Here is a 27,654-nt window from a genome sequence, read left to right on the forward strand (position 1 = left end):
AGAATTAAATAAAGTTGGTAGCCTCGAACAATGGGAAAATCCCATAGGAATATATTCGCGGTCGAATATAAAAAGTAGTATCCACTGCCACCAGCCAAAACTCGATCAGGGGGGACGGAGACATGCCCCCTCGACTAACAGACCCCGGGGCAATCGAATTGCCCCGACCAGTAGGTCCAAAATATGATGCTTTGTACTGGTGTCTGTTAATCATTTGGGACTAGTAAAGCCAATGGTGACTTTACATGCCCTGGGAGACAGTAGTCCGTCCCAGGGTATGGAGTCTATGGTGGGGTGTCACTATGACACCCCTGTGTTACTGCACGGAGGGTGCTGTGTAACACACATAGTAAAAACACATGACACCCTATGGAGTAAAGGGCCCCATAGCCCATAAAACACATTAACAGTCAAGGGAACACCATAAATCATGTCCAAGGGTGGGAAAAAAAGTCTCACTCTTGGCAGGAGAAAAAAAAAACTCCAGAAATCCAGCAAAGCTGCTGGGGGACTCACTAGGTTAGGAAATTTCAGCCTAAAGAGCGAATTCTCCCTAACAGACAGTTGATTTAAAATTCCCAAAGTTTGTTGATCCGATGACCAAGAAAGCCACCTTTGCTATAAGATTAACAAGAACGGGCAAAGGAAAGGACCTGCTCGTCTTGAATCAAACAAATGTGCTACTACTTTTTCGAGCTATTCCACAACTCCAAGTTATTGAGTCAGCAGACATTAAGGTGGTGATTTTTGATGAAGGAAACCTGTTGGACAAGGTAAGAATCGAACTCTGGGAGTTGGCAGTTATGAACAAAATTCTAGCAAATACAAGAGCACTGTCCAAGTTGGGATTTAAATGCTCCCAGATAATAGAGATCAACTCCAGTAAGAAACTAAACAGCAACGCTAAAATATCTCCAACACGAGAGACGGTGCATAATACAGAGAATTGAAATGAGGCACCTACTCTATATCTGGAAAGGAATAGGCCATCTCGAGTTAGTGATTCGACAACCGAAGATGCCATAATGAGCCCAAGGAGCCCAAGAAACCATTAAATGCGAAACCCTTTTCACCGTGAATTTGATAAAGATCGTGATTATAGCCGAGGGAGAATGAGTCAAAACTCGTAACCATTAATGGTGGAGAATTTTACGAGTTGGTCCCTCTGTTCGTGGAACACGAGAGGCCACACGCACCTGTTTGCCCAACCAGCCCCAGACCTGACTTTTTTCCTATTTGTCTCCAAGAAACTTGGTTGTCAGTTCCTCCATGTTGTGATGGGGTTTTAACTTTTTTGAATCCTGCCATAAACAAAAACCAAGGCTGTCCCTCGACAGGGCTGATTACCTTGATTAAAATTGATCTTGATTGGGCTGTCATAACATCAGTAAATGTTAACCCCTGGATTCAATACTCTATTGTAAAGATTCAGAGCAAACTGAATCAAGTGAACCAGAAAATGAATACAAAGTCAGATGATGCATACCTTGCCATTTTTAACTTGCACTGGAAACGTCATAGATGCCGTATTTCTGACAATTGACGAATTAGGAGGCAAGCATCCAAATTTAGAGCTGATTGTCTGTGGAGATCTGAATATTCATTTATTCGATACCAAAGGTCCAATCTAGAGTAAACACGAATTGTCACAACGGGCACGGAATTGGCAGAAAGAAATAACATAGAAATCGGCAAATCAGTGGCAATCATTGATTACATTTACACATCTATAGAGCTCCAGCATTCGATAACAAAATGGCAAACTATTCCAATGCTGGAAAGCGATCAGAACATCGTGGCAATTGAAGGGATTCATCTTCTAGGCCATCAAAGGAATAGGCAACCAGCAACACAATTTGAATTTAACAATAAATTGCTAAGAGTGAGACTAAGTAATTCACAAGCAAATCTACTGCCTAGTCTCTATCGGAATGCGGAGCTAGAGGACACAACAAAATTGGATTATGGATGGTTATTGGTACCTTTCCAGAAAGCAAATTCTCCTGCAGGGTCATTCATCCAGAAGCGCCAATACAATCAAGAACTAGCCGGGAAAAAGAGAATGTTATCCAAGTTAATACAGCTATTGAAGAAATATAACGTCGAGAACAAACAACGGATAAAAAAAGCGAACAATCTTAAGCTAATTGGAAAAAATCTCATTTAATGACGATGGTTCAAAATGATGCAGAATCAATGGTGGCAACGTTCAGAAATCGAAATGCGAGAGATATGTGGCACCTCTTGAATGATAATGCCTAATACCAACAGCTGCTTGTCTCATATGTATCAGAGGACAAGTGGATAAGACACATTTCTACTGTCTATAAAAAACAACCGTGGGATATGTGCCAGCCGAAGTCCCCTCAGAAATGGAATCTGGAACGGAGAAACGAAGATATGCTTGAAAAGATTCAGCAATTGAATGGATCTCGGGCTCCTGGGCCCGACGGTTTGTCCAATGCGGCGCTAAAACAAGCTCCTGAGGCTTGGGCAAACATGATGGAGCAATTGTTAAGGCTGATCAACAAACTAAATCAGATCCCGCCATCATGGAGGAAAGCTACTCTTATTCCAATCTTCAAGCAGTGAGCCCGCGATGACCCTGTCAATTATCGGCGCATAGCCTTACTCGACCCTTTGGGCAAAAAAGATGACCAACCCTGCTTAGCTTCAAAGTGAGGTAGGGGCTGGCCCCCTCAGGCCATGTTGCTCTAAGTGGTCTTGTAACTTTGCCTCACTTGTTAGGCACCATGGCCTGAGGGGGCTGGACATTTCTTCGCTTTGAAGCTAAGCAGCGTCCATCCTGGTTACTGCATGAAAGGGAGACCGGGGTCACCAGTGATCACTGCGATGTCACTGTAGCTGTAAAAATATCTATTTTTTAAATTATGTATAAAATATTGCAGGCTTTGAGATTCTCTGTTTTTAGTAAAAGCCCTGTGCTGTTAAAGTATTTGCTGAGGATCACACACTTTGGTTAAGCAGCGTGCTACAAGCCCCTGGCCGGTCTTTTGGTGACTGTTGTGAAACATCGTACAACCCCAACTAACCGCATTTAAGCAGCATGTAAAAGGGGGGAAAACAATGACCATCTGCAATAATAGCATATGCCCAGCTACCTTTTCCCCCATAGCGAAAATCAAAAGCTGGCAGCCATGAATATACGCACAGTAGTGACCATATATATTAAAGTAAAATATACAAAAGTGGTTCAATTAACCTTCTCCTTAGAAGAAAGTGCAGAAGACAAAATAGCATTAGACTTTTTTTTTAAAAGTAACGAATTCCAAATAAATAACCTGAGAGAGGAAATCTTCCTATAAATATGATGACAAAGTATAAAGGTGCTCACCTTTTTAAACCCAGCCATCTGAAGTGAAATATTTCATGGAAATATTCCAATGCCCTCTCCTCTCTCCCTCCTCTTCCCATCCTCTGGCGCCTCCAACACTTCCTCAGGGCATACCTCTGACCTATACCCCTCCACGGAAGTCTTTCAAAGGTGGCAACCTGCTCCACCTTACCACTCAACTCGTGCTCAGCTGTCAAACACTCTTCTGACATCTCCTGGAGGAATTTGATCTTGATGTTCTGGGGCTGCCCGAGATGTGCTTCATGGCCAGCTCTGTCACGAGCTTTGACGCTCTCCGTCCCGATGGCTACAAGATCCTCTCCGCACCCAGAAACAACCTTCCCGGTGGGGGTGAAGCCTTTCTCTTTTCCGGAGTGGATCCCCACTTCTATCATTCCTACGCAGGACCACTCCTCCTTTGAATGCCTGGTCTGCATTCTCTCTTTCTCTCTTTCTCTCTTTCTCTCTTTCTCTCTTTCTCTCTTTCTCTCTTTCTTCCCCCCCCCCTGGCCTTTCTCTCACTGTGGCCACTATCTACCAGCAAACCCTGCCAGGTAGCCAGTTTCCTCTCCGAGTGGGCGGATCACAACTTCTCCTCATCAGAGACCTTAACATCCACCTGGATGCTTCTTGTCCTTCTGCAGGACTCTTTAGCAACTTCTTCGACTCCCTTAGTCTCTCTATTCTTCCCTCTGGCCCGACCCACTCTGTAGGGCACACCCCAGATGTTCTGATCTCCTCAGACCTCCCCCTCTCGCCACTCCTCTCTCCGGGAGTTACCACTTTCTTCTTTCAGCTCATCTCTCTACCCCCCCAAGCCAAGCTGACCCCAGCACTGCCACTTACCTTCTCGGTCATTCGACCTATGAAGCGTGTGTCAGTTGAGGCTTTCACTGCTACTTTCTCTCCTCCTTCTGCCCCTTTGGCTGACTAGCATCCGGACACAACCCTCTCTATCCTCCATCTTTCTATCTTGGACACTCTTGATGCACTTGTCCCTGTCATGAGGATCCGCTTGAAGCCTAAATCCAAGTGCAACTCTTGGTATGATTCAGACCTCGTCCACCTCAAACGCAAGTGCAGGGTGGCTTAGTGGAAGGCTACAAATGCACCCTCTGACAAACTGGCCTGCCGCCTGCTCCAAAGGCAGTACAGACTCTTTGTCCTAGCCAAGAAGACAGCCCACATCCAAGCCTGAGGCATCTAACAACTCTTCCGAACACTTCAAAATCTGCAAGTGGCTGGCCAACTCTTCTGCAGTCTCTACCTCTCCTGTTCCTTCCCAAGCCCTCTGCATGGCCTTTGCCTCTCATTTCATCACTAAAACTCAGGACATCCTGTCCACCCTCTCTTCCTCTTCCTCCTCCTCCACGCCTGGCCTGCGGCTTCCTCTCCTCCTACCTTCTCTTCCTTTCCCTTGTTCACACCAGACTATTTGTTCACACCAGACTGTTTCTAGACACGTCTGATCTATGAAAGTCTTATCAAAACAGGTTCTTCCCTGTTCTTCCAAAACCATCAAGGACCACATCAACACTCGTGCTCCAGCCCTGGCAGATTTCTGCAATCACTCTTTTGCCACTGGAACATTCCCCTCACGCCTGAAGCACTCTCTTGTGCACCCCCTCCATAAGATGCCCTTTGCCGAGCCTTCCTCTCTGGCTAACTATTGCCCGATCTCTATCACTTCTTTCATGGGCAAACTCTTGGAACAGCTGGCCATCTCCGTCTTAACCTTCACACTGAATCTGTTGGTTATCTCCATGACCACAAATCTGGCTTCAGAGCGGCCAGAAGCACAAACTGCGCTCCTGAACATCTGTGAAGACCTGCTCTCCAACCTTGACTCTAACCTTCCTTCTGTCCTCATTCTCCTTGATATTTCTTCTGCTTTCGATACTCCCCTCATTCCTGACTCTGTCTACAATTCAACTCTGTCTACAATTCAGGAGTGGTTTACTGTTAATGATCTCTGCCTTGATGCCAGTAAGACGAAGATACTCCTCATCGGAACATCAGCCCCTTCCTTTCCTCTCTATCTCTGCCTGCCCACTCTAGGTCCTCTTCCTTCTCCTACCTGTGAAGCTAAGAACCTTGGGGTCATCCTCGACTCCACACTCTCCTTCCTTCTCTCCTCACATTTGTGACGTCTCTAAGAAGTCAACTATCAACTGCACCTCCTCAGAGGTATTCCTCCCTTCCTCACTTTCCCCCAGAAGCTCACTGTCTCCAGAGCACTGGTCCTCTCAAGGCTGGACTACTGCAACAGCCTCTTTCTAAATCTTCCTGCCTCTACTCTCTGTCCTCTACAACTTATCCAGAGCAGGACTCCAAGACTTGTCCTTGACCTCAAGCCCAGGGATCGTATCTCCAGCTCTGAAATCTCTTCATTGGCTCCCAGTGGCGGCAAAGGATCAAGTTCAAGACCCTCTGCATTGTCCACAAGGCTTTCCTCCAACTCTGTCTTCCTAAGTATCTTCCTTCTCAAGCTCGCCACTCCTCCACCTCCTACTCTCTGGGGGTCAGCCGCTTTTCCAAGCAGAGAGTTGGGGCAGATCTCTTTCTTCAGCTGGAGCCTCCCCTGGAGCAGCCTCCATGCCTCTCTCAAATTTGAGCAGAACCATCTTCGGTTCCAGAAGCAACTCAAGACCTTCCTATTTACTTCCGCTTTCTCTCCTCATCTCCCCTGCTGATGACCCATCTATTCCACGCACTAGTCACTTGGCCACCCTCTGAATTTGTGCCCAGGTTCCTGCCTGTCCAGTTGCACCTCGCACTGCCTCTTGGCCCCCACAGCACTTGTGGTCTGTATCTGTAACCTTGCAGTCTCTCTGAACTTATTAGCCACCCACTGGCTGCACCCTTTGATTATCGGTACTTAACGTCTACTGGCTGCACTGTAACCTGCACGTCTCCCCTCCCTTTTTGCACTTCTCCACCCCCTGCATGCCCCTTTTTAACTTCTTCTCTCCTTGCGCTTGCGTGATTTGAATGACACAAGGCCTAGTAAGATCGTTGTTGTACTAGAGGTGTGGGGTTGATTGGTGGTTTAGAAACCGATATTCATCCCTGGACCACTGGTGCCCCGGAAGTAGATTCGTCACTGGGGGGAGAGGAGGTACTGCTCCCAGCGCCCCACTACAATCATACCCATATGTACGCTTCACTGCGTGGATAGGACTGTGCCTTGAACCGATGTTACACACATTCCCAAGCTCATGCTTTCTCTTATTTTCAATCCACAGGGTAAAGGCCTCTTTGCCACAAGAGACCTACGCAAGGGGGATACTATATTCCAGGAGAAGCCTCTTGTGTCCTCCCAGTTCCTGTGGAATGCGCTATACAAATACAGAGGTATGATCGATCATTGACCGTTAGGCTCATTTATATTTTCCTCTTTTCTGCCTTCATTGATGTCTGTCTGCTCGAAATCTTCATTGGATGTGATGAATTCCCTGTCACAGAGGTAAAGTTGGTTGTTGTATTCACTGATTTTTACTAGATATGAGAACATGTGATTGGCACAGCCACCAACAAAAGCAGGCCCTTTTAAATAGGTCCACCAAAGGACTGTGCACACTTAGATTTAGTGGTATCCAAAGATATAACATAGGAGATGTCATTGGTTGGTATTAATAAACACCTTGTGAAGTAAAATAAAAAAAGCTGCTGGCTATAGACTTTTTTTTGTTTTTATTGGTTCATGTCAGGTGGAATTTGGATCCCTCAATCTTTTGCCTTTTTCTCTGGGTTTTTCTTAGATTTCAGACCTTATTTCAGTGTCCAGAAGGACTTCCATTGAAATCCCCTACCACTGCAACCCTCTTTCCCATACTGTCTTCTGGTAGCCCATATAGCTCCTAGCTCAGGGCTGCTGTTTGAGCACCCCAATCTGGCCCTGGGGTGATTATCATCATCATCACCCTACGATGGCGCTATGAGGTAGGTTGATGGCATTTGTAATTTAGTTTTTGCTTCAGTAGGTGTGGAGCTGATGTACTTTTGCCTTAGTCAACGTTTTTGTTTTAGGCCATTCCTTAGTTTTGGGGAATCCATGAGGCAACTAACCATTTCCTGGCAAGCTTATTGAAAGAGTACTTTCTTCACAATTGAATCAATAGATCCCTGAGCAACCGCTCCTTTCCTCCTTACCATCAGACCTTTGACAAGGTTGCTGTATCGAGACGGCCACCCTCAATATCTTGGATGATGTCTATTGGATCCTGGTGATGGGGGGCTTCTGTCTCCTTGTCCTTCTTGACTTATATGCTGCATTTGATCCCATCGATCATGAGATCCTTTTAGAGACTCTTTAGAGGGTCTGCTCCTTTTTTTCCAATAGGTGCCAGTTGATGACCTTTGGGCAAACCCGCAAGGACCTTTTATTAAAGTAGTTAAAGTGAGTGAGTAAGACCGACATGTGGTGCGCACTAGTCCTATCAGGTATCTAGGCTTGCAGCGTAACTGGAACCTTGAGGTTCTACTCTCAACCTCAAAAAAAGTATTGAGCAATGGCAGGTTGTTTCTAGTTATTCGCGCTATCTCAGTGAAAATACTGATTACATGTATATTTGATCAAAACAAAGCTTGGTTTATTCTTGTACACTTGATGGAACGCTTCAGCCAACACGTGTTTCGACACTGGGTCTTTGTCAAGGCTGATAATTAGACAGTAATCAGGTGAAATCTGTCATGCCATGGTATAAAACAATAACATTGATTTTATATAGAAATGTTCAATATATACCATGATCAAGGTTAAAGAAGGGGAGGGAAAGAAAAGCAAAAAGGGTGACGGGGATAGAGAATAATTCATGAGTCAAAGATTCAAAATACAGTACATTTCAAATATTGACAATTTCTTGGTTTCTAGAGTATGCGTTAAATATTATGGTCTGGTGCCATAAGTAATCGGCTATATTCCCATTACGAAGAAAGGTGGAGCAAAAGATGCACCCAAGAGCCCCAAACTGATATGTTCACCAGTTGGTAATAACGTGCTCTGGTGCCATAGATGAGCTATACCTTTTAATATTATTGTGAGAAAAAGTTAGGACTGTCATTGTGATGGTTTTAAGTTCCTGTGCATGTGAGGGGGAGAGAGCTTAGTAAATGATAAGGTGTTAGGGTATCTGACTTGCTATATTTTGCATAACCCAAGAAGATGTGTTTGAGTCTCAATCTAGAATATTTTTTTATTTTAACATTGTATTAGTTGATCAACTTTTTCAATAGTATCGTACATTAGCACAACCATTTCATCATCAAAAAGCAGTTCCTCAGCAATACAATAAGCTTTAAAAGACACATTAATATTCTACAAACACTAAGTAATACATAAAGAGCACAATATAAAACATCAGTTACCTCAATCATATTTATGTTCAGTTACTGAATCACCAAAAATCACTAATTAATCATAAGTTCAGTTTTAGAATAAAATTTACAGTTGCAATTACCAATGAGACCGCAGAAGCATTAAAAATCTCATGCCACAGCTGTTCTTTCGTTAACAGAGGTCTTTCCTTAAAATATTTAAAAACAATAGACCTTTCTTAAGTCCACCAAACCAATACATTCCGAAATTAAGTGGGCAGTAGTCTCAGGTTGATTATCAAGTTTACAGAATCTGCATTCGGTTGACAATCTCTGACCTTTCGCATATAGTGCCTTTTGGGATTTAGTTGCTAGAAGATTAAAACGAAAACGTAGGAACGTATCTGCGTAAGATCTATCAGGAAATTTTTGAATATACAAAGGGATTACGTTCAGTGCTTTGCATAGAAAGGAGCCGGCCTTGTACGCCTTGTAGGTTAAGCATCTATTTCCAGTAGTAATCCAGTCAGTCCTATAGAGTTTTTGTTTTGCTTTATCAGGAAATTGAATGAATATCAGCCGCTGTTAGAAGGGCCTCACAATGTAGTTCCCATTTTGTCAATGGCGTGTTCAGTGTTTTTTAATACATTTTTTAAAACTGGGAACAGATTTTTGGAAAGGTCCGAGGATAGCTGAATTTTCCTATACAGTGCTAACATTGCCCACTGCACAGCTGCCTCTAAGGATATCAGACCCATTTCGTAGCGAATAAGAGGAATTGGCATACTTGCGGGAACAGGTAAAATCATTTTCCAGTAGATCCCTTCTAAAACATCCCACTGTATAGCATTGTCTATTAGTTTAGTCTGGGCACCATAGGTGATAATGGGGACAGATTTTTGTAGATAGTAAGTTCAAGCAGGGAGCAAGGAGAATTTACCGTACTTTCTCTGAAGTGCCTTAGCTTGGATAGCCACCATTCGCATTCTAAGGGCCAGTTCTTCTGTGTATGGTTTCTCAAACGGATGGGAGGTGACATTCACTCCCAGGTATTTGTACGAGTTTACATATACCAGTGGGTGATTAGCAAGGAACCAAGTAAATTTATTTTTGGATCTTTGGTTAACATGATTAAAAATTAAGACATTCGGGGGGCGCTTTTGTGCGCCGAACAAGATGACTGCCTGAAACGTGAGCTCCGTGGCAGGCAGATCGCTCGATCCTAATCTTGGGCATTTACGATCTACAACTTGTACCAGACTGCTACGATTCGCTAGCTGCTGGACCAGGGACAACTGGTCCAAATCCTGAAGAAAATCGGCGCTGATAACCCTGTAATCGGGAACTGCCGCGACCATCCCCCCATCGCCTGCGAATCTGCGCGCCGAAACCCGGCACTTGAAGAGAGTCAGACGGTCCAGGCCCTCGGTACCGTAACACCCCGCCACCCCTGTGGTGGCCCGTGTGGCGGTGGAACACCTCTGAGTCAACAACCGGGAGCGAACCATGCGATTGCTTGGGCCGTACGGCGCCAGTGCGGAGCACCGCAGATACTAGAACTGTAACCACTCGTGTGCTGGACCCGCGCCCAAGGTGGGCGGCTTCTACTCAGGCCCTCATCGACTCCTATATCGGCCTTCACCCTGCTGTCCCCCTCGCTGGGCCCCCCCTTCAACGAGATTCCAGCGCCCGGGGTAGAGCTGCGGCACACCAACGTACGCCAGGTGCGGCGCTCCCCCGCTGTCGTGGACTAGGTTGCCGGACCCTTGGCGGCCGCAAGGTACGTGGGGGTTGGGGATCCTGCTAACCCCTGGCCGTCCTGAAGCGGTGATGGGGACAAATCGATGCGTTGCTCCGCGGGGGACACCAACCATCCGCACCAGCTAGAGGACGCCCTGTGACCAGCCAGACCCTCTCGGCACGGCGCAGACTGCACTAGATTCTTGTCTGCACTTGGAGGGGCCCGGACCCCTGGCGGCCTGGCCACGGCCTGCTAGGATCCCCTGTGGTCCACGTCATCCGGCCCCACTGCCCCGCGCCAGATACCTGGCGTCGCCCGAAGATTTGCCCTGTCCCGCTTCTCCTCCCTCCAGGGCGCCTGACTTTGGGCTCCCCGGCGCTGCTTGGGTTGTGCCCTGCCAACCTCTGCCATTGCGGCCTGGATCCCCTGGGGGTTGTACCTCGTTGATCCTGTCCATGGAGGCGATGGATACCATCGGCTCTCCCTCTTCTCTCCTGAGTCACATCACTGCCGCAATGACTAAAGGGACTGGGAAAAAACAGAGCTCCATAAACATGTTCACGAAGACTCCGGTCGGCCCTGCTGAGGAGGTCTCCAAACAGGCCCCTGCCACTACCTCATCCCTTGCTACCTCAGAATCTCAGAATATGATGGACTTTATCCGTGAGGGTTTCACCACGCTCCACTCGAAGGTAGATGACATGAATGGCACTATCTCCTCTATCAAGGCCCACATTGAGAGGACTGACAGTCGAGTGTTGGAGGTTGAAACCAGGATGAGCTCCGCTGAGGACGGTCTGGGGGCGCTGCGTTCGGAGGTCAAGGCTCTATCCAACCGCGTCCTTGAGGTGAAGAAAAATGAGGACTTGGAATCTCGCTCGAGGCGTAACAACCTCCGTATCATTGGGGTCCCTGAGAGTGGCATTGGAGAGCCGATGGAAGACTTTGTGGAACACACATTACTGTCGCTTCTGGATTCACCGAAGCGCTCTCCGCAGTTTGCTATAGAGCGGGCACACCGGGCCCTGATGCCTAAACCCAAGCTGGGTGCGCCTCCGCGACCCATTATAGCTTGTGTCCTTAACTTCCGAGAACGTGATGCCCTCCTTAGAGCCGCAAGACTCAACGGCGAACTTCTACTGGATGGAGCAAGGATACACCTATACCCTGACTTCTCGGTGGCTGTCCAGCGGGAGCGCAAGACTTTCTTGGCTGTGAAAAGAAGGCTTAGGGATCACGGAGTCAAATACTCCATGTTATACCCCGCTAAGCTACGAGTGGAGCACAATAATCGGGTGTCATTCTTCACGATTCCGGAGGAGGCCTCCAGGTTTATCGACGATCATTTCCCAGGTTGACCTTCCTCCTCAGCTATTCCTCTACAGCTACTCAGCGTGCCCGTTGGGGAGGCGCCGACACCGGCTTTCCCCCGACGCCAAGAATATACCACGCTTGTACTTCTCAACAATTGTCAGTTGGATTACTCTGCAGGACTGTGCCAAGTTAAATTGTGCCAAATATAGTTGTCAAGTCACGTCCAAAGCTTCATTGGAGGCACCATGTTCTCGCTGGATCTGCCACAGGCCCGGAGCGGCGTCATCAGGCCGGCCCGCAGGCGTTGATGCCACTGGTTTGGATTTGGTTAAGGGGTTTTGGGGTTGTCATTCCTCTTGTTGGGGGAGGGATGTGGGTGAGGGTGTGTTGTGATGGGTGTTTTGTTATAAAAAAAGTTTGGCATTGGCAGCGAGGGCGGACCACAGGGTAATGCAGTCTTAATGGGGCTACAGGGCTGCTACATCGACCCACTGGGCATTATCATCCCGGCAATATCTCTGACGGAGAACAATCTAACCTTCATGAGCTGGAATGTGAGGGGACTGGGCAATTTTAAAAAATGAGACAGTTACAGCTGCAAGCGGAACGGCATGGATCCAAGATCCTTTTCTTACAAGAGACACATGCACGTTCTGAACATTGTTTGAGATTTGCCAGAACCTGGGGCCCCCAGAGATATTTCACCAACTTCTCTACTCAAAGCCGTGGGGTTATGACTATTATTCATAAGAGTCTTAAATTTACACTCATTTCTTCACAAATAGACCCCCAGGGTAGATATGTACTACTTCATGCTACACTCCAGAATAGGGAGGTGATCTTGCTGAACATCTATGGCCCCAACATAGATGACCCGGAGTTCTTCACACACCTCACATCCCTCCTAGATGGTTTCCCTTTGGTCCCTATCCTCTGGGGTGGGGACTTCAACACCATTTTTGATACAGACCTTGACAGATCTGGGTCCAGGCCCCGCCAACTCACCAGCGCCTTGCGGTTGTAGACGCATGGAGACTACTCTTCCCTGATTCCCATGTCTATTCCTTTTACTCTTCAGTCCATGATTCCTATTCCCGAATTGATAGGTGGGTAATCTCTGATGTATTGATCAAAAATGTGGTACAATTAACGATCCTCCCCAGGACCCTATCTGACCACTCCCCGGTGACCATCACCATGGGCTGGGGACTGGACGGTGACCGTACCAGACGCTGGAGGATGAAACCTCATTCTCTCCTTGACCCTCTGTTCAGATCGGAGCTCGAGGTAGCCATTGAGGAGTATTTCGAAATAAACAAGGACTCGGTGTCCTCCCAGGCCACCCTATGGGAGTCCTTAAAGGCATATATTAGGGGCATAGCACTGTCCAAAGAGAGTGGCATACTTAGAACAATTAGAAGGGATATTGCTGTCAGCGAAACCAAACTGTCGACTCTGGAGGCCCAGTGCTCGCGGTCCTCAACCCCCGCGACCCTAGCAGCTATAGGAGTTGAGCTGGACGTTTTTCGCTCTCTGGCGGAACGGGAACAAAAATTCCTAGGTAGCCCCGGCCTGGCGAGGAGATACGGAGAGGGCGAGCCCCCCAGCCGCTTCCTTGCTAGACTCATCCGTCATGAGCTGGGTGCTCCACATATACCTGGGATTGTTCGTTCGGACGGCTCCTTAGCTATCACGTCACAGGCCATCAACTCGGAGTTCTTCGCTTTTTACGAAGCCCTATACTCCAATTCGGACGAGGCCACGGAGGCGCAGGTGGACTCCTATCTTACGGCTCTCCCCCTAACGGTCCTCTCTCCCGAGACCGCTGGTTCCCTTGATTCTCCACTCACCCCGGAAGAGTTTACGGAGGCCATAGACTCTCTCTCCTCGGGGAAGGCCCCCGGCTCTGATGGCATCCCGGTTGAATTCTATGAATGTTATAAGACTCTCTTACTCCCTCACGTAATGAGGCACACTCCCCTCATCACTCCGTGAAGCCACAATTACGGTACTGCTCAAACCTGGTAAACCTGCCACCCAGTGCAGCTCATATCGCCCACTTTCCCTCATAAACTGTGACATACAAATCTTTGCTAAAATGTTAGCGACCAGGCTTGCTCACTGTATGCCATCTATTATACACCCGGACCAGGCGGGATTCATTCCAGGTCGCTCCACAGTGCTGAACATTAGACGGCTCTTTAATATAATCAGCAGGATCAGCCCCAATGTGCAGGCGGTCGCTGCAACCCTCGACATGCAGAAGGCGTTCGATTCAGTCTCTTGGAGATACCTCTGGCGGGTGCTCGAACAATGCAAATTCGGGCCGGTTTTTCGCTCCTGGGTCAAGGTGCTTTACTCAGGGCCTGTGGCCAGTGTCCGCACGGAGGACAGATGGTCCCCATTCTTTAATATTGCCATGGGAACGAGACAGCGCTGCCCATTCTCTCCCCTGATCATCACTTTAGCGATAGAACCTTTCGCCGACATGCTTCGACAACTTCACTCGCACAGAGGGCTTCGCTCGACGGGTCAAGCCGATATTGTATCCCTCTACGCTGATGATGCACTCCTTCTTGTGCAGTCCCCCTCCACGAATTTATATTGAAAGATGTTATCCACTTCGGGTACATCTCAGGCCTCAAGGTGAACTGCACAAAATCTACGCTCTTTCCGCTCACGGAATGCACCCTTCTCCCCCCTGACACTATGGGGTTCTCGTGGGCGCAATCGAAGTTCACATACCTGGGGATTGAAATAACACGTCAGTTTGAGACGACCCTCGAGGAGAACTATCAAAACTACCTTGCGCACCTGGCGACTAAGACTCTGGCATGGAGCAAATTGCCGATCTCCCTGGCAGGTAGAATAGGGTTATTAAAAATGATAGTGTTACCCCACTACTATACAGGTTCACCAATGTCCCCTTGTGGCCGGGCGAGGGTTTCTTCCAAGCATTGACACGCAGCATCAACTCTTTTCTGTGGCATTTGGGCGCGGTCAGACTGGAGCTCGGGACCTTGTCCACCACGATGGCTGACGGCGGCTTTGGGGCCCCCGATTTTCTTAAATACTGGTTGGTCTCTCAAATCCAATACACATCCTACTGGTTTAACACAGCAGACCCTCCTCCACATGTTAGACTTGAAATGATGGCGGTCAGCGACCGAGACATCCGCTCCCTGGTGATACAGCCCATTCCTTTTGCACGGGATACACTGAATCCGGTGGCTTGCACCTCCCTGGCGCTAACGAAAACTTGGAAATTGCTGGATACTCCTCATCCATTTCATGGCAATCTCCCACTGTGGAACATTCTCCCCGGGATCCCACGAGTACCGCTGTCGACTGCATGCAGATGGGCTGAGGCGGGATACGAGTTGCCCCGTGACGTATTTCAGCAGGGTAGCTTTGTTGAGTGGCCCGACCTGCCGCTGCCCTTGAGGGGAGGTCCGAGCGCTTGGCTTCAGTATTCAGCTCTACTTAAAACCCTTAAAAGAAACTACCCCATGTTTCCAGCAATGCCACCGGATGATCCTGCTATCGAAGAACTGACTTCCCCCACACCTACCAGAGGGAAAATATCTAGGCTGTACACAATGATGCAATCCAGAACCACTCCGAAATTCACTGGGCTAAGGAGGGCGTGGGAGGAGGACCTCGGGGTGGAGGTGATGGATGAGCGCTGGACTCGCATGTGTGCCCGTATACACCAGATATCTTTCAATTCCCGTTTCAAATTGATTCAACTAAAAGTGTTGCATAGGTTTCATTATACCCCGAGCAGGTTGCATCGTATGCTTAGTGATCACTCCCCAAGATGCCCCAGGTGTGGGCAGGATGGCGCCGACTATATGCACATGATCTGGGCCTGCCCCCGCCTCTCCCAATTTTGGGAGACGGTGTTCACAACCATATCTGCTATACTCAAACAATCTATCGACCCCCTCCCCAATGAAGGGCCTATTCTGTGACTTTCCAGAGCTACCCTGAAATTCCAAGAAACTGGCCGGCCTTTGCATGCTCCTTGCGGTACAAGCCATTCTGCTTTGTTGGCTTCGCCCCGCACCCCCCACGCATGCGCAATGGCTCAGGGCTCTCGCATGGGCCTCAGACACTGAGGATGCGTGGTCCTGCCTACAACCAGCCCACTCAAGGTCTCGGGATGTCTGGATCCAGTTTCGCTCCTATATGTCAGATTTAAATGCGACACCTGATGCAACTTCCCGAACTGCTACACCCACTCATGCGGGTGGTTTATCCTGAGCCAAGGTTTCTCTTATACTGCGTTCGCACTGTGGGCCTCCTTGATGGAAAATGTTAATACTAGATGCACTGACTGTATGCCTGTACTGGTTTAATTGTTCCTACCTTGTGCTTACCTTGTGTATTGTTCGTCTGTGTTCTGCTGCCAAGCTGTTTAATAAAATAAGGTTTTAAAAAAAAAATTAAAAAAAAATTAAAATAAATTAAGACATTCGACTTTTTAACATTTATTTCTAAGTTATTTTGTTCAGCAAATGTAGAGAGTGCTGATAACTTTCTTTGCAACCCTATTGGAGTTAAGTCAAAAAGAACTAAATCATCCGCATAAAGTAAATACTGAATGTGATAGGAGCCTAGCTTAGGAGAGAAGGTCCGGATTTTCTTAAGAGCATTGTAAAAGTCACTAATATAAAAGTTAAATAAAAGCGCAGCAAACAGGCACCCTTGTTTCAGCCCTACGTTTGTCTCAAAAGATTCAGATAAAAGACCTTTAGTTGAAAGTTTAATTTTAATCGAGGTATTTGAATAAAATTGATGAATTAAAAATATAATGTACGACGGACAAATGGCCAATAAAAGTTTATTCCATAAAATATTTCTCTGTACTGAGTCAAAGGCTTGTTTAAAATCTACAAACGCAACATAAACCGGTTGTCTGGTTTTAATTGCTTGCACTTTAATTGCTGAAATTAGTAGTAAGTTTAATGCTATGCCAATACCCACGTCAAACCCTGATTGATGAGGGTCCATTAGATTTTCCTTAGAAAGCCATTTAATAAAATCAATGATTAAGAGTCTTGCTAAGATTTTGCCAGGAGCATCTAAAAGCGCGATGGGGCGGTAATTACAGGGATTAGTTCTGTCCCCCTGTTTAAAAATTGGTAAAACTATGGCCGTCTGCCAAGAAGGAGGAATTGTCTTGGTCTTGATTATAATTTGAAAACTTTGATTTAAAACCTCTGCCCATGCCTCCGGATGCGCTTTAAAAATGTAATTTGTGACATATCTGGTCCCGGAGCCCTTGAGGAACTAAACTTTTTAATTATTAGTAAGATATCGATGGAATCCAACTTGAATTGAGCAAGTTCAGCAAACTCGCAGTCAATAGATAAGGCTTTTGTATCTTGTTTAAACAAAAGTGTTTGATAGTGGGCTTTCCAAGTCCTTTCATTGATAACATTTAATTGTGTAGATTTAAAAGCATTCCCCGATAAAGAGTTAATAATCTTACGGATCTCAGAGGCAGATATTTGAAGCAAGGCTTTAAGCATTGTTTCAGCTTCTCTGTTTCACAATATGAATTATCTGTTTAATTTTTATTATGATAGCCCGTTTTCAGGGATATTTTGTGTATACTGCTTGCATTTTTAGGCAGCTTTCGAAGGGCCCTACGTAAATCTTTTTTTAGATCAAAAATAGTTGAATTCCACTTGTATTTACGAATAAGGATTGGTTTAATAACTTTACTTGACTGGGCAATGATCTGAATGCAGTCATTGTAAAAAGTATGAGAATTCATTAGATTATCACCTGCCAGATGTTCCACTTTTTGTTGTAAGCAAGCAATTTTGTTCATATTCCATCTAATTCGATTTTGAGCATTATTTATTTCAAAGTCACCAATAAAGTTTGAAACCGAGTCGACCAAATGAGGGAACCAAAGTACTTCAAGCCGCTTGTGATCACTAGCTTGAGTAGGAATCCCTTCAAATGCAGAAACAATATTATTAGCATGTTTTGAAATGTACACGTAGTCCAAAACTGATTGAGAATTGTCTCTAGACCAAGTTGGATGGGGTGGGATATCTTTTGTGTATGATCCATTCAAATATATAAATTGTCTCATTTTCATTAGAAGAGACCGCTTGTCAGCTCTAGTAACTGATTTTAAAGGTAGTATTTAACAGAGTCATATTAAAGTCCCCGGCAATAATGGTAAATGCATTGTTGGGGTCTAACATAGTTTGGTCCAGAAGAGATTCAATTTTACTTGTGAACAATGGTTCAGTCGGAGACAGCGGATTCCAATATATATTCAGAACAGTCACCCTTGGAAAAAAAGGATGGTTTCTGTTTATGGTGCGAATGATGACTGGAGAAATCCCATGGACCGGAGACGCCAATTGTTCCATGGATAGCTGGGAATCTATACGGACTGCCATTAGAAGACCTGCTGCCGGTCTGCCTCTGGCCGCCTTTGAGGCTGGAACAAGGGTAACCAAATGATCAGGCCGAACTGGAGTTTGTAGCATCCAGGTCTCTTGTAACATACCAAATCATATTTATTAAGTAACTTAGGTTTAGATGACAGTAGGTGAGAGAATCCACGAGTATTCCAAGAAACCATAGCGCATTCATGAGATAATGCAGGCGCAATGAGCTAATGATTTGTAGCAGCACCCCCCCCCCACTCTTAGTTAGCCAAGCCCATTTTGAGGGGGCCCCTTGAACAGGTATGGGTGGGCCAAAGTTACAAGTGCAATGTTTTTTGTGACTCATCTCTACTAGAGTCAGAAGGAATATTACAGCCCGGCATCACCAACTGAGGGTTTATAGTAGAAGGAGTAACTTGAGGTTCGACAATGTCTAGGGCTAATCCTTTCTCTAAAAGAAGCTGTCTCTGCTGCCAAACATAATTCTTAATTATTACTATAGTTATGTCAACATTGTCTTGATAAGCAGGCTTAGGGTAGGATACCCTTGATATATCTTTAGAATTAATGTGTTGTAGAGCTGGAATAAGATGGAAAACTGCTAAAAGGGTAGATCTACATGGGAATGGGTCGGAATAGACTCTGTCTATCATAGTAATTCTTATTACTTCAACCTGCACATTTTCCGGACCAGAGGAGCCATCCCTATCTCGACAGGCAAGGGGTTCAGATATGGTCACATCCGGGGCAAGAACATCAGCAGTAGGCTGCAAGGGCTCAGTCGAGCTGCTACCAACAGACTTAACAGGGGACTTTATGAACGGTAATCTAGTGATTGGGTCATTTCGTTTTTGTTCAAGTGTTCTAAAGGCCAACCCATCAAAATCCAGGTTGACACAGAATTTAGGGCTTGAAGGTTGGGGGTTGTCCTTGTTTTCGTGTAAACATTGGATAGCGTCTTGCAAATTGGTGTTATTGTGGGAGTAGACTGATAGGTTCAACAACTCCTCTTTAGAAATAGAAGCATCTACTGGATCTAGTACGATACTTGCAATATTTACATTTGCCGGGGAGCGGCTCTCCTTAGCCAATGATCTCTCCTCTAACTGAGGTGGTTTTGGAGGCAAAGAGGACACCTACTGATTAGTAGAGGGCAAATTCTTATCTAAATTCTGACATGATTCAAGCGAAGCATTTAGAGCAGAGAGGTTAGCTACAAATGCTTTGGTTTTTGATTTCGTTTTAGGGATCAGAAGGTTTTATTTTTTCCTATTAAGATGCTCGGGGGCAGAATTATAATCCACACCTCTGTCGGAAGTTCTATTCCTGTTTTTTTCTTCTTCTTCTCCGATTCTTTTTATTTTTTTTTGAGAGGGGCGACAGAAGACATTGTAAAGTTGAATCTCAGGACCAGACAAATCAGGAGAGATGTCTTCTGTAGGGGGATTGTTAGAAGCCAACTCAGTATGTTCAAGATCGTTAATCTCATCTGCATTCAGCATTTTAGCCGTAGTGGAAGGTGAGATCACAATAACCTGCTCAGCTTGAGGAGAGACCACTGGGGACATATTTAACGCAACAGCGTCACATGCACAAATATTTATATTGTTCAGCATATGGGGAAGATTCAGTGCTAACCAATCCATTTTATTCGTCAATAGAGCGGTTGCTTTTTCCTGGGCAGAAGCTCTATTTTCAATTATTTCAAATCATTTTATGAGAGTAAAAATAGAAGTATTAACAGCTGAAAGAGCCGAATCCAGCGCAAGATTGTTAACTGCTGGGGAGCCAAAAGACGGGCAAATGAGGAAATAGAGGAGCCATTTGAAGCGGTAGGTGATATTATATTGTCGGGGCCATCAGTAGGATACAACTCAGGCGAGATAGAGAGTCTGGGGTCATTAAGAGGCAGACAAGAGTCCTCAACCATAAGAACTGGTGGCGTACTCGGCTTTTGAGTCGAGTGAGCTATTGGAAAATTGGAATGTAAGGAATCTCTTTGTTGGTTAGAAACAGGCACGGGGGGGGGCACCATCCCCAAAGTGGTTGCCGTCCGATGCCCAGACAAAACCTGCGAATATAGAGGTTCCGAATTTGATGGCATCATCGATTGAGAAAGCCCAGACTCAGATTCAGAAGTATGAAGGGGTGAAACCTCCAGGGCCCTGACTCCAGAATCTGTCATAGCACTAGAAGCATACTAGTGCATAGTAAAATCAGAGAGAAATTGGGCTTCCGAGACATCATTAGGGGTAGCTGAAGAGAGGGTATTAGGAAACCGTTGATTCCACATAGAAGGCAAACCTGGCTCCGGCCCACGGGATAAAAATTCCATGGCACCGGCAATGTGAAGGCCTGGTCTTACAGTAACAGGCATATGATACGGGTGGCATGAAGGCATGCCAGCAGTAAGTCTCATCATTTTAGATAATGAAATTATTATTTGTTTTTATTTTTTTCCTTTTTTTTTTTTACTTAGACTTTGTATATGACCATAATGAGCATAGATTAAGATCACTGAAAACTATATCAGATAGGTAACAGCTAACTCAGTCCTTTAGAAGTAGATTACAAATGCAGCAACTACAAAAGAATGGCAGCCACTTAATTTCTGATAAACAGTGGCGTAAAGAAGGGCAATCCGCAACAAAAACACAAAAGGCAGGGACTTAAAACACAGTTATACCGCATATAACTGCCAATATATTAAGCAGGCACAACAGAAAGCAGAAGCCAAAGAATTATCGCGAATCTGAGCGTGAACACAAGCACACAATTACAAGCTTCTAAAAAAAAATAAAGGTTTAAAAACCAAATAGTTTTACAGTGATAAATGCTAATGGCCTCACTCACCGAACGCCCGCACACCCAAACACCTCAACACCTCACACTTAACACACTTAATGCCCGCCTTAATGCGCATGCACAGGAGGTGATGAGGTTTTCTCTCCTCTCAACCTCAACACCTTACACTTATCACACTTAATGCGCCAATCTAGAATCAAGGGACGGGGCATAATCCTTGACACTTTTCACGTTGTTTTCTGAGTCTAAGTAATTTATTTCTGAGGATTCTCTGGTTCATAATCTGCAGTGTCCTAAGGAGGTGGCCATTTGTGCTGCTACTTCCACCAAGCAGCTTTTGATTCTACTCATTGCCACTCTGGTGGTCAATCACTTAATCCATCACAAAACAAGTGTACTATTTACTGGACATGAAAACTCGTCTTATTCAAACCAATACACCTACCATATGCTTTCAAGTTGATGTCGGTATGTGCCACAGGAGAATTGCTGCCTCTTTCATAGAGCTGTTGTTCTTGCACACTCTGTTACACGGTCATGTGATCCTTCACAAATTAATCCATACACAGGTGTCTTCTCCCAGGCATCCCCTTAAGGGTGAATGCTAAAGGGCTGTGTTCGATTCTAGTTTGTCCCCTTTGATGAATCGTAGGATGTTGTGCCTTCTCCCCTAGGGGGAAAACTCTGCCAGGGGGCCAAGGCGGTGCATCCACAGTACAATAGTTCCCCTGGGGGTGGTACACAGGCGGTGGATCGCATGGGGGCGGAAACCCCTTATGGGATATGGAACGGGCTTTCACAGAGAAAGCGTTAAAGCCCTTCTCTTCCACACTCCTCAACTTGTCAAAGTCCAAATTCTCCTTCCTTCCTATTAGAGAGCTCTAAGATACGTTTCTGTGGCGTCAGTACTTCTAATAAGGAAGACTCGAGTAAGGTACACAAAAATCAGACAATCTTCTCTTATTATCCCAAACCCAGTAATGGGATGAAGAAGAACATGAACAGTATGAGGATTACTCCATCAAACCACACAGAGCAGTCATAGTCTTCTGCGAGAGTCCATTGGCTCTAAACAATATGACCAGGAAGTGCAGGAGTTCAAAATCGTCTCACCTGAGATGGAGAGCGAGAACCGGTGGCAGCCGAGAAGCAGCTGGAAATGATACCCCAGCAGACCCGGAGAAGGAATGCCAAATGCTGTGCATGCAGGACGGAGACAGGCAGCGTACAGTCCCTGACACAGGGACGATACAGTTTTCTACCAAAAGCAACCTCTGGTCATCCTGGAGACTCGAACATGGCAACTGCAAGGAGAAGAACCCCCGGAAGGACGTTGGAGCTGGCGTCACAATGATTTAGACCACAACCATGGACCAATGGGTCTGACTTCCTGTTGATGATTACCCATCCCAGAGCAGACGGGCACTGCCTAGACCTCAGCGCCCTCAGCAACCTCTATTTCGACATCTTCGGCACAAGGGGACACTCAAATATCCTCCTTTCCCTATATGGCCCTTTATGTCAAAAATGGGTCAGATTTGCAATGAAAGAGGGGACCCCCGTATCTTATGGGATGGAACCCCTTGACCATGGAGAAGAAAGTGACTCTCCAGAGGAGTTCTATGCAGAGAGTGGAGATGGCCATGGATCTCAAGGAAGGCAGTGGCCTTGAAACTTCCGCCAGAACTGGACACACTTCCAGCTACATCTCTGAGGAGGCCCTAAGTAGCTTGTCAATGCTTAAAGGCCAAGGTGGTGGACACCATATGGTTGTCATTCCCCTCCGCCCCATCCAGAGCTAAAGTTCAGTATGAAACTGCAGATATCCTGGATGAAGAGCCCACAAATTAAACATTCTGACTTTCAATGTGTCAGTAATGGCCCCACTCCTGGATGCTGTGAGGAACCTGCCTAAGTCCCGGATGTAGACAGGAGCTGGCAAGTACAAATCATCCAATTCCCTCTGACCTGGCTTTTCTTTCCACTCAGGCCTCCCGCTGAGAGCTTGGTAGTGCAAGCTGCTACTGCCAGTCTGCAGACATCCACTAGTTTCGCTCGAACCTGCCTCAGCTCTGGCTGGTGGGCCGTTGCCACTCATGTCTTCCCTCCTGAGCAGGTACGAAAGCCACATTTAGTTCCCAATGGAACAGTTAGGCACAGGCACATTGAAACTAAATACAGTTGTGCTCATTACGAGGTTAGTGGTGTATAAAAAAGTGGCAATAAAGTGGTGATAAATCCATTACAGCCCCTTTCATGCACCACCGAATAATGATTTGAAGGTAAAATGGAGGAAATACCTGCACTAGTTGGCTGGGTGTATTAACCCCATTTTACCTGCAAAAACAGACTAAATATGCTTGTGTGGATTTACCACAATGGGAAGTAACACAACCATTTTGCCTATTGTAATCGGGCAGATATTCTAGATCTTGATATTCAACACGGAACGTCTTGATTTTGGTTAAATCATGTATGAGCCATTAGATGACAGCATTAATAAGCTGCATACCTGCAGAAACAAACTCCCCAATCATTGCTTTGGTTCCAGTATGTTACCAACTAAAATTAAACAGTATGGTTACATTCAGCTGAAACACAGACAACTGGAGTGGGAAATTATTTTAAATAAAATATACATGTATTAAAATATATCCTGTTCACTTGGTAGTACGGGCTGCATTGTGTTTCCGATCAAATACTATGATCCTCCGGACTCCCGGGAAGCAGGACTGACTGGCCTGAGCCCCGCAACAGAGTGCGGGACCCCACAAGCAAGGAAAGTCCATCTCGACAGCCAGGAACCGCAGAATTGCTATTTGCGGTAGACGCGAGGAGCTGAAACACTGAACAGCCACTGAAAGTGAAGTTTGCTGGTTGCGAGTTTTGACCGTCCCAGTGCATTGCAGGAGTCCCCCCAACATCCTCCCTCTTGTCCCCAAGACTGAGGCTCAGGAACAGTGAGACCTGCAGAGCTGCACAGGAACAGGAGTCATCAGCTGCATCTTTTCTTAATCTTTAAAGGTACTATTAAAAATTCTGAGATAACTTACCGCTTACTGTAGAGTGCTTGTAATGTCTACCACTCACAAGTCTAATCAGCTTGTGGTCCTAGATTTGATTCTTCTTTTCATCTTTTCATCAAATACTCCTAAGAACTTGTGCAAAGACTTTTCCATTTACTTACCAGAAGTGCTTCATCCTATACAAGACCTTTGCCCATTGACTTTGGCTTAGCCTATTGAACTGAATGACTCTTCTAGGAAAATCTAAAAGTACTTGCCTGCTTAAGAATATTTGTGGTCTCTTGTTCTAATAACCTTTTTGCCAACTTTTAAGAGTATTCTAAATGCCAACAGTAAGATATTGATGTCCCCAACACCCTGGTTATTGAAGTCACCTGTGGTTGTAGGTTGTCTGTGGGCCATCCCAAAAGGGTATTTACTGATTCAGAAACGCAGAGTGTACAGTATTGAAGTGTATTTGTGTGTTACTATTCTATTGCTCCCTTCTGAAGAAGGCTTTATAACTGACTGATAAATTAATAATTGTTTATGCCAGAAACCTTGAGTGTATATTTGAATACCTGTAACTGTGAATCTTTGTGTAATTCCACTACAGCTCACATTTTCCCCTCTTTAGATAAGCCTGGCTGCTCAACACGCTACCAAAACTGTGTAGTACAAGCTTATACCAAAGGTTGGGTTGCCTATACCTGTAGTCAGAGTTGTGTGTAGTGGTGCCATAGGGTACTGCATACAAACTTTGCCTAACATCAATGTTGAGTCTCTTAAGCATGCACAAGTCTGCCAGTCATTTGAAAACATGATACTTTAACTACTCATAACCCACTAGTCGGTTGCCACCTCCACTCTGCCATCATTATTGAGAATTGAGGGATGGTGAGAGCCTCATAAAAGGGCTGCATAAGGGGCGTATTTAGTCCTGGTAGTGCCACTACTTAAGCTGGTCCTTGGCAGTAGCTGGACCACAGAGCAGACCAGTTAACCTTGTGGATAAGGTATGGCTTTGCAGGCTACAAGATTCCCGCGTTGGCACTATATTTGCCAAACACCTTCTTAAGCCGTTCTGAAGCCCAGCTTTTCCTTTACTGTGGCTTATCTAACTTCAGGCAAAATAGTTTTTATTTTACAGTATGATTGGTTATTTGTCCATGTGTGGTTCTACAGCAGAGATTGCAAGGCTTCAATGCCTGATAGGAACTTGTTTAGACTGCTGTAAGCTCTATATCTGGACTCCTGATCCTTCTAAGGGTGACGTTCCTCACATTTCTGTTACCAGAGGGCACCATCTTCACAAAGCTCTTCTACTTTTCAACCAGGGAGAACCAGCTTTGCATACCCTCCATTGATCCGGCAGGCATAGTGAAACCTCCATCTCCAACTGGTGTATGTTCACATGAAGCTCCCAGTTGTGTGGATTTTGCTGCTTCAGAATTGGGAGAACTGTTTTGTTTCTGGATCCTCAAAAGCATTACTTCTGCTCTATCGATGGACTTGTCAGGCCAGATTCTGCTGCTATCCTTTCTCTGCTGGAAGCTGCATAGCCCTGACATGGAATACAAAGTCCTGACCATAGCATCCACTGACCTATCCTGAAGGTTCAGTGTTGGCTGAACTTGCTGCATATGTTGTTTTTGGTTCAATGATTTGAAGATCGTCTCATGCAAGTCCTCCAACCTCTTCTGCATCATAAGTTCCATCCTTCCATCATCAGGGGCTCATCCTACAGTCTATACTGCCTGCAACTGTGACCAATGGAAAACCCAACGCGAGAACTTGCCTCTGCACCTTTTTGCACTGGACATTTTCATCATTCTACAGTAACCTTGTCTACACCGTGGGGGATCTTCTGACTCCTAATCCACTGCGGACTGCTTTCTGCATTGCCTGGGGCTCCACTTTCAATCCTTTCTCCTGGGCACTGGGCCACAGATGTGCAAAAGCAAAAGAGGGAGGGTCATTATGAAGATTTTAGTTTACAAAAGCAAGTTTGAGTTGGTGTTTTGATTTGGAAGGTGAGGTTGAGCATATTATTTAAAATGAACAGAGGGCGCTAGAGTGCCACCCAAGATGGCCGCTTCCTGAGTGAACTCGGTGAGGCTCTAATGAATCCTGTGACATCGCCGCTCCTGTGATGGCTGGATGACCCCAGTCTGCTGATGTGTATATTCACGATGTCCCGCTGATAAGTTTGAGACCAATCTCGTCTCTGACATTCGGTCACAGCCCGAGTTCGGATCCGGGGCCTGCCGGCCGCCAAACAACGCAAGCAGAGTCCCCTGGAGATTCATGCCGCCGGGTGAGGCGGGCTTCCGGGAAGAACCTAGTCATACGGAGAGTGCACTGTGGCGCTCAAGAAAGCGGGTGGACGTGTGCATTTTCAGCACCTGAGAGACGCGGAGGTCTCCGTTCCCGCGGCGGCCTCCGTTCCCGCGGCAGCCTGGTGCGGGACCGGCGGGGTAGCAGCCCAGGGTGCCGTGGTTTTGGAGCGATCCAGGTTGGAACGTGCTGCTGTGTGCGCGACCTGCAACGTGGCCGCTGGGTGGGCCAGCTCCGCTCCCCCCACCCCGGGCAAACATCCTGCACGATCGGCGGCGAGATCGGGGCGTCCCGGCACGGGGACGCCAAGGTGAGGGAGCGGTCCCTCGCGAGGCCCCTGGGCGGGGCGGGCTCCCTTCTCATGGGCCCTTTCCAGCGGACCACAACGGGCGGGGTTCGCCCAGGCCACCAGGACCCGTACATCAGCTACAAGGGGGCCTAAGGAACCATCGCTGAACACCGAAACCCATCGGGACAGGACGGCGAGCACCGCAGCATAAACCAGGCACGCAATACGACACAGGGGCCACACTCGGCACCGCCTGCCAACGTCCTGGTTCACGATACGCAGCTCCATATTGCTACCCCCAACGGCAGTCGAATTCACTGCAACTCTGGCGAGACCCGACCGGGTCAATCAACAACTGAGTCGGTACATACCCACTACAATCGATCTGGGAACAACACACCAACGATCGACCTGGAGCTGGCTTCCCTCGACCTCTGAAACACACAAAGCAGCGGTCGCTTTTCACGGATGCATCGTTGGGTGATGAGAGCATACCCAGGTACCCTAACCTCCATTACATTATTTCAACACCCACGTTGCTCCGGTAGTTGAAACGCGGCAAGTTTTAAGAGGAGCCTTACTGTCGCCCACCGGTGCGGCTGGGGAAAAGGAGAGCAATCAGATCGGCTTAGGGCCGGCCTCTGGGGATGCAGCAGCACAATAAACAGAGACTAAATCGATCAAGGACGCTCACCCCCCCCGTATCAACCGCGCCCATAGAAAACCTGTCACCGCTGCGCCCTGCTTACCGCATACATCCTGAAAACGTCTATTGAACGAACTGCACAGACTCTCTGACAAAGGACAAAGGAAACAAGTTACCCCTGACATTTGGAATCAACCAAGTGCTGCCATCGGTCTAGATAAGCAGGACCCAGCATTATCTCACAAACATCTATCAAAACCATCATGGGGAAAACAGATAAGACTCAGAAGAAACTGAATTTTGAAGCCAGCTCCTTGAACAAACCCGCGTCCAGCAGCAGATCGGACTCCCCCACGCCGGATGCAGCGCAAGTGGAGGAGCAGACCCCACATTTTGATATTGGAGAGATCCTGATGGACCTCAAAGC

General features: G+C 46.5%; 1 protein-coding gene across 1 annotated transcript in view; it reads left to right on the forward strand.

Moving 5' to 3' along the window:
- The window catches only part of SMYD5 (SMYD family member 5), a 338,185-nt gene that overhangs the window by 16,369 nt on the left and 294,162 nt on the right, over positions 1 to 27,654 (forward strand). The window contains exon 2 of the mRNA XM_069632308.1: positions 6,601 to 6,709. Within this exon, the coding sequence (XP_069488409.1) occupies positions 6,601 to 6,709 (109 nt within the window). The remainder of the gene's footprint in view (positions 1 to 6,600; positions 6,710 to 27,654) is intronic.

Source organism: Ambystoma mexicanum, chromosome 6q, assembly GCF_040938575.1.
Source record: "Ambystoma mexicanum isolate Mex_15411 chromosome 6q, UKY_AmexF1_1, whole genome shotgun sequence".
In the NCBI taxonomy this organism is placed as follows: domain Eukaryota; kingdom Metazoa; phylum Chordata; class Amphibia; order Caudata; family Ambystomatidae; genus Ambystoma; species Ambystoma mexicanum.